At 47.1% G+C, this 11,369-nt stretch overlaps 1 protein-coding gene across 1 annotated transcript in view; it reads right to left on the reverse strand.

Annotated features, from left to right (window-relative positions):
- The window catches only part of LOC134872123 (alpha-1A adrenergic receptor-like), a 13,328-nt gene extending 2,883 nt beyond the window's left edge, over nucleotides 1–10,445 (reverse strand). Inside the window, exons 1-3 of the mRNA XM_063895274.1 lie at nucleotides 10,155–10,445; nucleotides 4,404–4,655; nucleotides 3,977–4,334 (exon numbers count right to left, since the gene is read on the reverse strand). Coding sequence (XP_063751344.1) covers nucleotides 3,977–4,334; nucleotides 4,404–4,655; nucleotides 10,155–10,445 — 901 coding nt within the window. The remainder of the gene's footprint in view (nucleotides 1–3,976; nucleotides 4,335–4,403; nucleotides 4,656–10,154) is intronic.
- Between the last annotated feature and the right edge of the window lie 924 nt (nucleotides 10,446–11,369).

Here is an 11,369-nt window from a genome sequence, read left to right on the forward strand (position 1 = left end):
TCAAAGAGACTTAAAGAGACTTCAGAGAGACTTCAGAGAGACTTCAAAGAGACTCAAAGAGACTTAAAGAGACTTCAGAGAGACTTCAGAGAGACTTCAAAGAGATTTAAAGAGACCTCAAAGAGACTTCAGAGAGACTTAAAGAGACTTCTAAGAGACTTAAAGAGACTTCAAAGAGACTTAAAGAGACTTCAAAGAGACTCAAAGAGACTTCAAAGAGACTTAAAGAGACTCAAAAAGACTTAAAGAGACTTCAGAGAGACTTAAAGAGACTTCAAAGAGACTTAAAGAGACTTCAAAGAGACTTCAAAGAGACTCAAAAAGACTTAAAGAGACTTTAAGAGACTTCAGAGAGACTTCAAAGAGACTCAAAGAGACTTAAAGAGACTTCAGAGAGACTTCAGAGAGACTTCAAAGAGACTTAAAGAGACTTCAAAGAGACTCAAAGAGATTTAAAGAGACCTCAAAGAGACTTCAGAGAGACTTAAAGAGACTTCTAAGAGACTTAAAGAGACTTCAAAGAGACTTAAAGAGACTTCAAAGAGACTCAAAGAGACTTCAAAGAGACTTAAAGAGACTCAAAAAGACTTAAAGAGACTTCAGAGAGACTTAAAGAGACTTCAAAGAGACTTAAAGAGACTTCAAAGAGACTTCAAAGAGACTCAAAAAGACTTAAAGAGACTTAAAGAGACTTCACAGAGACTTCAAAGAGACTCAAAGAGACTTAAAGAGACTCAAAGAGACTTAAAGAGACTTCAAAGAGACTTAAAGAGACTTAAAGAGACTTAAAGAGACTTAAAGAGACTTCAAAGAGACTTAAAGAGACTTAAAGAGACTTCAAAGAGACTTAAAGAGACTTAAAGAGACTTCAAGGAGACTTCAGAGAGACTTCAATGAGACTCAAAGAGACATCAAAGAGACTCATAGACTGCAAAGTGACTTCAAAGAGACCCAAATGACTTCAAAGAGACTTAAAGAGACTTCAAAGAGACGTCAAAGAGACTTCAAAGAGACTCAAAGAGACTTAAAGAGACTTAAAGAGACTTAAAAAGACTTCAGAGAGACTTAAAGAGACTTAAAGAGACGTCAAAGAGACTTCAGAGAGACTTAAAGAGACTTCAGAGAGACTTAAAGAGACTTAAAGAGACTTCAAAGAGACTTCAAAGACACTTAAAGAGACTTCAAAGAGACTTCAGAGAGACTTAAAGAGACTTAAAGAGACTTCAATGAGACTCAAAGAGACATCAAAGAGACTTCAAAGAGACTTAAAGAGACTTCAATGAGACTCAAAGAGACATCAAAGAGACTTCAAAGAGACTTAAAGAGACTTAAAGAGACTTAAAGAGACTTCAAAGAGACTCAAAGAGACATCAAAGAGACTTCAAAGAGACGTCAAAGAGACTTCAAAGAGACTCAAAGAGACTTAAAGAGACTTAAAGAGACTTAAAGAGACTTCAAAGAGACTCAAAGAGACATCAAAGAGACTTCAATGAGACTCAAAGAGACATCAAAGAGACTTCAAAGAGACGTCAAAGAGACTTCAAAGAGACTCAAAGAGACTTAAAGAGACTTAAAGAGGCTTAAAGAGACTTCAAAGAGACTCAAAGAGACTCAAAGAGAATTCAGAGAGACTTCAAAGAGACTTCAAAGAGACTTCAAAGAGACTCAAAGAGACTTAAAGAGACTTCAAAGAGACTCAAAGAGACTTAAAGAGACTTCAGAGAGACTTCAGAGAGACTTCAATGAGACTCAAAGAGACTTCAAAGAGACTCATAGACTGCAAAGTACTTCAAAGAGACTTAAAGAGACTCAAAGAGACATCAAAGAGACTTCAAAGAGACTTAAAGAGACTTCAAAGAGACTTAAAGAGACTTCAATGAGACTCAAAGAGACATCAAAGAGACTTCAAAGAGACTTAAAGAGACTTCAATGAGACTCAAAGAGACATCAAAGAGACTTCAAAGAGACTTAAAGAGACTTCAAAGAGACTTAAAGAGACTTCAATGAGACTCAAAGACACATCAAAGAGACTTAAAGAGACTTAAAGAGACTTCAAAGAGACTTAAAGAGACTTCAAAGAGACTCAAAGAGACTTCAAAGAGACTCAAAGAGACTTAAAGAGACTTAAAGAGACTTCAATGAGACTCAAAGAGACATCAAAGAGACTTCAAAGAGACTTAAAGAGACTTAAATAGACTTAAAGAGACTTCAATGAGACTTCAAAGAGACTTCAAAGAGACTCAAAGAGACTTAAAGAGACTTCAGAGAGACTTCAAAGAGACTTCAAAGAGACTTCAAAGAGACTCAAAGAGACTTAAAGAGACTTCAGAGAGACTTCAGAGAGACTTCAATGAGACTCAAAGAGACTTCAAAGAGACTCATAGACTGCAAAGTACTTCAAAGAGACTTAAAGAGACTTCAATGAGACATCAAAGAGACTTCAAAGAGACTTAAAGAGACTTCAAAGAGACTTTAAGAGACTCATAGACTGCAAAGTACTTCAAAGAGACTTAAAGAGACTTCAAAGAGACATCAAAGAGACTTCAAAGAGACTTAAAGAGACTTCAAAGAGACTTTAAGAGACTTAAAGAGACTTAAAGAGACATCAAAGAGACTTCAAAGAGACTTAAAGAGACCTCAAAGAGACTTAAAGAGACTTCAATGGGACTCAAAGAGACATCAAAGAGACATCAAAGAGACTTAAAGAGACTTAAAGAGACTCAAAGAGACATCAAAGAGACTTCAATGAGACTCAAAGAGACTTCAAAGAGACTTAAAGAGACTTCAATGAGACTCAAAGAGACATCAAAGAGACTTCAATGAGACTCAAAGAGACTTCAAAGAGACTTAAAGAGACTTCAATGAGACTCAAAGAGACATCAAAGAGACTTCAAAGAGACTTAAAGAGACTTCAAAGAGACTTAAAGAGACTTCAATGAGACTCAAAGAGACATCAAAGAGACATCAAAGAGACTTAAAGAGACTTAAAGAGACTCAAAGAGACTTCAAAGAGACTCAAAGAGACTTCAGAGAGACTTCAGAGAGACTTCAGAGAGACTTCAAAGAGACTTCAAAGAGACTCATAGACTGCAAAGTGACTTCAAAGAGACTTAAAGAGACTTCAAAGAGACTCAAAGAGACTTAAAGAGACTTCAGAGAGACTTCAGAGAGACTTCAATGAGACTCAAAGAGACATCAAAGAGACTCATAGACTGCAAAGTGACTTCAATCAGACCCAAATGACTTCAAAGAGACTTAAAGAGACTTCAAAGAGACTTCAAAGAGACTTCAGAGAGACTTCAAAGAGACTTCAAAGAGACATCAAAGAGACATCAAAGAGACTTCAAAGAGACTTAAAGAGACTTAAAGAGACTTCAAAGAGACTTCAAAGAGACTCAAAGAGACTTAAAGAGACTTCAGAGAGACTTCAGAGAGACTTCAGAGAGACTTCAAAGAGACTTCAAAGAGACTTCAAAGAGACTCAGAATGACTTCAAAGAGACTCAGAATGACTCTTGAAGTGTTCCCAGAGTTTGTGGACGGATCAGAGGGAACTGGATGAAGGGGATGGACGTGTTTTCCATCAGGAATTCTCTCTGAGTAAACTCTGACTCCGTTTGTGATTTGAGTCAACAGGAGGATCACCGGCTGATATTAAAACCGAGGCCTTCTGGGAGTCGGAGTCTTACTGCGGGTCAGTCAGAAACACCAACAGCAGCGTTTTTAGGAAGCAGCATATTGTTGTTGTTATTATTGTTGTTATTATTGTTGTTGTTATTATTGTTGTTGTTATTATTGTTGTTGTTATTATTGTTGTTGTTATTATTGTTGTTGTTGTTATTATTGTTGTTGTTATTATTGTTGTTGTCATTGTTGTTATTATTATTGTTGTTGTTATTGTTGTTGTTATTATTGTTGTTGTTATTGTTATTATTCGATGTTATTATTGTTGTTCATATGATAGTTTCTGGACGTACCGATGGGCAGGGCGAGGAAGAAGGGCAGCCAGCAGAGGATGAACATCCCGACTACGACGCCCAGCGTCTTCGCCGCCTTCTTCTCTCGGGAGAACTTCATCAGTTTGAGGCTTAGAGCGCTGCGACCCGGGTCCTGGTTCTGGTTCTGGTTCCTGCAGTGGATCCTCAGCGTGAGCTCCTGGGAACCCGCCTGCCACTCCCTCATCATGCCGGCCTCCAGGTTCCTGGTGGTGCGTTTGGCCACAACGTAGACCCGGAAGTACATGAAGAGGATGACGAAGAGCGGGAAGTAGAAGGATCCGAGCGAGGAGAACAGAGCGTAGAACGGTTCCTCCGTGATTCGGCACACCGAGTCGTCCTGTGGGTTGACAAAAACTAGTTTCAGGGATCAGAAGTTTCACTGCTGCATGATGGGTAATCTGCGTACCTGTGACGGCGGCTGCTTCCAGCCGAACAGCGGCCCGATGGAGATGATGATGGCGAGGATCCAGACGGCCAGCATGGCGAGCAGCGCCCGCTTTTCCGTCACAATGCTGGGGTACTGCAGCGGGCGCCGGACCCCGATGTACCGGTCGATGGAGATGACGCACAGAGACATGATGGACGCCGTGCAGCAGAGGACGTCCAGCGCCGCCCAGACATCGCAGAACACACGGCCAAACACCCAGTGATCCAGGACCTGCAGGGACAGGAGGAACCTGAAACACCCAGTGATCCAGGACCTGCAGGGACAGGAGGAACCTGAAACACCCAGTGATCCAGGACCTGTAGGGACAGGGGGAACCTGAAACACCCAGTGATCCAGGACCTGTAGGGACAGGGGGAACCTGAAACACCCAGTGATCCAGGACCTGTAGGGACAGGGGGAACCTGAAACACCCAGTGATCCAGGACCTGTAGGGACAGGGGGAACCTGAAACACCCAGTGATCCAGGACCTGCAGGGACATGAGGAACCTGAAACACCCAGTGATCCAGGACCTGTAGGGACAGGGGGAACCTGAAACACCCAGTGATCCAGGACCTGCAGGGACAGGAGGAACCTGAAACACCCAGTGATCCAGGACCTGCAGGGACAGGGGGAACCTGAAACACCCAGTGATCCAGGACCTGCAGACAGGAGGAACCTGAAACATCCAGTGATCCAGGACCTGCAGGGACAGGAGGAACCTGAAACACCCAGTGATCCAGGACCTGCAGACAGGAGGAACCTGAAACATCCAGTGATCCAGGACCTGCAGGGACAGGGGGAACCTGAAACACCCAGTGATCCAGGACCTGCAAACAGGAGGAACCTGAAACATCCAGTGATCCAGGACCTGCAGGGACAGGAGGAACCTGAAACACCCAGTGATCCAGGACCTGCAGACAGGAGGAACCTGAAACACCCAGTGATCCAGGACCTGCAGGGACAGGGGGAACCTGAAACACCCAGTGATCCAGGACCTGCAAACAGGAGGAACCTGAAACATCCAGTGATCCAGGACCTGCAGGGACAGGAGGAACCTGAAACACCCAGTGATCCAGGACCTGCAGACAGGAGGAACCTGAAACACCCAGTGATCCAGGACCTGCAGGGACAGGGGGAACCTGAAACACCCAGTGATCCAGGACCTGCAGACAGGAGGAACCTGAAACACCCAGTGATCCAGGACCTGCAGGGACAGGAGGAACCTGAAACACCCAGTGATCCAGGACCTGCAGACAGGAGGAACCTGAAACACCCAGTGATCCAGGACCTGCAGGGACAGGGGGAACCTGAAACACCCAGTGATCCAGGACTGCCGGGACAGGGGGAACCTGAAACACCCAGTGATCCAGGACTGCCGGGACAGGGGGAACCTGAAACACCCAGTGATCCAGGACCTGTAGGGACAGGGGGAACCTGAAACACCCAGTGATCCAGGACTGCCGGGACAGGGGGAACCTGAAACACCCAGTGATCCAGGACCTGCAGACAGGAGGAACCTGAAACACCCAGTGATCCAGGACCTGCAGGGACAGGAGGAACCTGAAACACCCAGTGATTCAGGACCTGTAGGGACAGGGGGAACCTGAAACACCCAGTGATCCAGGACCTGCAGGGACAGGGGGAACCTGAAACACCCAGTGATCCAGGACCTGCAGACAGGAGGAACCTGAAACACCCAGTGATCCAGGACCTGCAGGGACAGGAGGAACCTGAAACACCCAGTGATCCAGGACCTGCAGACAGGAGGAACCTGAAACATCCAGTGATCCAGGACCTGCAGGGACAGTGGGAACCTGAAACACCCAGTGATCCAGGACCTGCAGACAGGAGGAACCTGAAACACCCAGTGATCCAGGACCTGCAGGGACAGGAAGAACCTGAAACACCCAGTGATCCAGGACCTGCAGACAGGAGGAACCTGAAACATCCAGTGATCCAGGACCTGCAGGGACAGGAAGAACCTGAAACACCCAGTGATCCAGGACCTGCAGACAGGAGGAACCTGAAACACCCAGTGATCCAGGACCTGCAGGGACAGGAAGAACCTGAAACACCCAGTGATCCAGGACCTGCAGACAGGGGGAACCTGAAACACCCAGTGATCCAGGACCTGCAGACAGGAGGAACCTGAAACACCCAGTGATCCAGGACCTGTAGGGACAGTGGGAACCTGAAACACCCAGTGATCCAGGACCTGCAGACAGGAGGAACCTGAAACACCCAGTGATCCAGGACCTGCAGGGACAGGAAGAACCTGAAACACCCAGTGATCCAGGACCTGCAGGGACAGGAGGAACCTGAAACACCCAGTGATCCAGGACCTGCAGGGACAGGAAGAACCTGAAACACCCAGTGATCCAGGACCTGCAGGGACAGGGGGAACCTGAAACACCCAGTGATCCAGGACCTGCAGGGACAGGGGGAACCTGAAACACCCAGTGATCCAGGACCTGCAGGGACAGGGGGAACCTGAAACACCCAGTGATCCAGGACCTGCAGGGACAGGGGGAACCTGAAACACCCAGTGATCCAGGACCTGCAGACAGGAGGAACCTGAAACACCCAGTGATCCAGGACCTGCAGGGACAGGAGGAACCTGAAACACCCAGTGATCCAGGACCTGCAGACAGGAGGAACCTGAAACACCCAGTGATCCAGGACCTGCAGGGACAGGGGGAACCTGAAACACCCAGTGATCCAGGACCTGTAGGGACAGGGGGAAACACCCAGTGATCCAGGACCTGCAGACAGGAGGAACCTGAAACACCCAGTGATCCAGGACCTGCAGGGACAGGGGGAACCTGAAACACCCAGTGATCCAGGACCTGCAGGGACAGGAGGAACCTGAAACACCCAGTGATCCAGGACCTGCAGGGACAGGGGGAAACACCCAGTGATCCAGGACCTGCAGGGACAGGGGGAACCTGAAACACCCAGTGATCCAGCGCGTTCTCTAGACGCTCTACCGGTCTGTGGGGGCCAGTGTGCTGTTCTTTGTGCTGGGGGGGGAACACCAACCAAAGGGACGCTGACAGGCTGAACAAGCTGGTGAGGAAGGCTAGCTCTGTAGTTGGAGTTAAACTGGACAATCTGGAGGAGGTGGCTGAGGGGAGGACGAGGAGGAACCTGCACAGTATTCTGGATAACCCCCCCCCTCCCCCCGTCCATGCAGAGCTAGTGAAGATGAGGAGTACGTTCAGCCACAGACTCCTCCCACCTCGGCACAGCACTAACAGCTGGGGAACTCCTTTGAGCCTGTAGCCCTCAGACTGCACTCCAAGGGGTTCACCATGAGACCCCCTGACAGTAACCGGGCTGCACACCAAGGGGTTCACCATGAGACCCCCTGACAGTAACTGGGCTGCACACCAAGGGGTTCACCATGAGACCCCCTGACAGTAACTGGGCTGCACACCAAGGGGTTCACCATGAGACCCCCTGACAGTAACCGGGCTGCACACCAAGGGGTTCACCATGAGACCCCCTGACAGTAACCGGGCTGCACACCAAGGGGTTCACCATGAGACCCCCTGACAGTAACTGGGCTGCACAGCAAGGGGTTCACCATGAGACCCCCTGACATTAACCGGGCTGCACAGCAAGGGGTTCACCATGAGACCCCCTGACAGTAACCGGGCTCCACAGCAAGGGGTTCACCATGAGACCCCCTGACAGTAACCGGGCTGCACACCAAGGGGTTCACCATGAGACCCCCTGACAGTAACCGGACTGCACAGCAAGGGGTTCACCATGAGACCCCCTGACAGTAACCGGGCTGCACAGCAAGGGGTTCACCATGAGACCCCCTGACAGTAACCGGACTGCACAGCAAGGGGTTCACCATGAGACCCCCTGACAGTAACCGGGCTGCACAGCAAGGGGTTCACCATGAGACCCCCTGACAGTAACCGGGCTCCACAGCAAGGGGTTCACCATGAGACCCCCTGACAGTAACCGGGCTGCACAGCAAGGGGTTCACCATGAGACCCCCTGACAGTAACCGGGCTGCACAGCAAGGGGTTCACCATGAGACCCCCTGACAGTAACTGGGCTGCACACCAAGGGGTTCACCATGAGACCCCCTGACAGTAACCGGACTGCACAGCAAGGGGTTCACCATGAGACCCCCTGACAGTAACCGGGCTGCACAGCAAGGGGTTCACCATGAGACCCCCTGACATTAACCAGGCTGCACAGCAAGGGGTTCACCATGAGACCCCCTGACAGTAACCGGGCTGCACACCAAGGGGTTCACCATGAGACCCCCTGACAGTAACCGGGCTGCACACCAAGGGGTTCACCATGAGACCCCCTGACAGTAACTGGGCTGCACAGCAAGGGGTTCACCATGAGACCCCCTGACATTAACCGGGCTGCACAGCAAGGGGTTCACCATGAGACCCCCTGACAGTAACCGGGCTCCACAGCAAGGGGTTCACCATGAGACCCCCTGACAGTAACCGGGCTGCACACCAAGGGGTTCACCATGAGACCCCCTGACAGTAACCGGACTGCACAGCAAGGGGTTCACCATGAGACCCCCTGACAGTAACCGGGCTGCACAGCAAGGGGTTCACCATGAGACCCCCTGACAGTAACCGGACTGCACAGCAAGGGGTTCACCATGAGACCCCCTGACAGTAACCGGGCTGCACAGCAAGGGGTTCACCATGAGACCCCCTGACAGTAACCGGGCTCCACAGCAAGGGGTTCACCATGAGACCCCCTGACAGTAACCGGGCTGCACAGCAAGGGGTTCACCATGAGACCCCCTGACAGTAACCGGGCTGCACAGCAAGGGGTTCACCATGAGACCCCCTGACAGTAACTGGGCTGCACACCAAGGGGTTCACCATGAGACCCCCTGACAGTAACCGGACTGCACAGCAAGGGGTTCACCATGAGACCCCCTGACAGTAACCGGGCTGCACAGCAAGGGGTTCACCATGAGACCCCCTGGCAGTAACCGGGCTGCACAGCCAGCTGCTCTCTGCACAGAGACTTTTAGCCGTATCAATCAATTTAAATATATTTAACAATCCGGATACAAAATGTTTAGATGTTTTTATGAAGTCCTTAATTCCTTTTTTTGTCGTAACAGATACTTACCTGTACATCATTTTCATCATTTCATTTCTGTTTTATTATCCGGTGTGAACCACACTGTCCTGCTCTTCACTCTTATTCTGTTGCGGCTTAAACCACTGAATTTCCCCACAGGGATTAATAAAGGTACATCTGATCATAAAATTATATATTATATATTATATATAATATACAATATATATTATATATAATATATATATTGTATATAATATATATATAATATATATATAATATATATATATTATATTATATATTATATATAATATATATTGTATATATATATAATATATATACAATATATATATATTATATATATTGTATATATATAATATATATATACAATATATTATACATAATATATATACAATATATATATATTATGTATAATATATATATATTGTATATATATAATATATATATACAATATATTATACATAATATATATACAATATATATATATTATGTATAATATATTGTATATAATATATATTATATATAATATATATTGTATATTATATACAATATATATTATATACATATATTATACATATATTATATATATATATTATATATATATTATATGTCAGGTGTGTTCACTGACCTCCAGAGTGGCGGACACCGGCAGCACGGTGGTTCCCAGCAGGAGGTCGGCGATGGCCAGGTTGATGATGAAGTAGTTGGTGGGGGTGCGCAGGTGTCGATTGCAGACCACCGACAGGATGACCAGGGTGTTCCCCACGATGGCGAACAGGATGAAGGATCCCAATACCAGGCCGACCGGCACCGCCCGGACCAGCTTCAGAGTGGGGGGGAAGGAGGAGTTGGAGCCCGGCAGAGGAGCCTCCTTCCCGGCAAGAATCTCCGAGGAGGATCCGTTAGTCCACACACTCATGGTGCAGAGATAAACCTCCCTCCGTTTGAGGAGCTTCAGATCTCCTCTTCAGAGGGTCAAGTGATCCAGACTGGGAGCAGGTGGGTCCTGGTCCCTGTGCAGCCAGCCGGAGGAGCTCCTGTCCGGGAGACTGAGCCCAGAGAGCCCAGACCTCCGAGTCCTTTTATGGTCCAGGAGTTGATGTGGGAAAGTCTGAGCGGAGAGATATGTTCTCTCACAGAGACAGACAGCTCTCACACTGTCTCTCTCTCTCTGCAGTGATGAGGCTCTATACGGAGGCCCTGAGGGGCCAAAATAAAAACACGTAGACTTTAATAAGTTCTGAGAAAACCTCTTCCACCAAACCACGTTAAACTCACCATCTGTAATAAGGTGACACAGCTTGGCATTGAGGGAGCTGTAGTCTTCTCCCGGTCAGGATAACTGAAGTTGATTCAAATGTAGTTCAAAAGTATTTCAATTATACTTTTTGGGGGGTTCACACATCGCTGGAAATGTGGAAAGTTTACATTTGAATGGAGTCTTGAAATTTAGCAAAAAAGTTTTAGTGTAAATAAATGAATATAGCATCATTTTTTTGAGCAGAATCAAACATTTTTTATTTTAAACATCACAAAAACACGTTGTTCCCTCAGCTCTCAGCTGTGAGACATCCTCACCGAGACATTAAGGAGAACTTGACCCGCTTTAGAAGCTATCTCACATACTGCGTGTGTTCAATTGAATGACTCGGCTCACAGGTTCCTCAACGTAAAACAACAACAACAACAACAACAACAACAACAACAACAACAACAACAACAACAACAACAACAACAACAACAGTTCAGCTCAGGCGTTCAGCAGAGTCTGTCCTGAGGGATGAAGCTGTCCCTCTATCAGTATGTAGTGTCTCCATGGTGACGTGTCTCCATGCTTTAAACA

Source organism: Eleginops maclovinus, chromosome 11 (genome assembly GCF_036324505.1).
Source record: "Eleginops maclovinus isolate JMC-PN-2008 ecotype Puerto Natales chromosome 11, JC_Emac_rtc_rv5, whole genome shotgun sequence".
In the NCBI taxonomy this organism is placed as follows: Eukaryota; Metazoa; Chordata; class Actinopteri; order Perciformes; family Eleginopidae; genus Eleginops; species Eleginops maclovinus.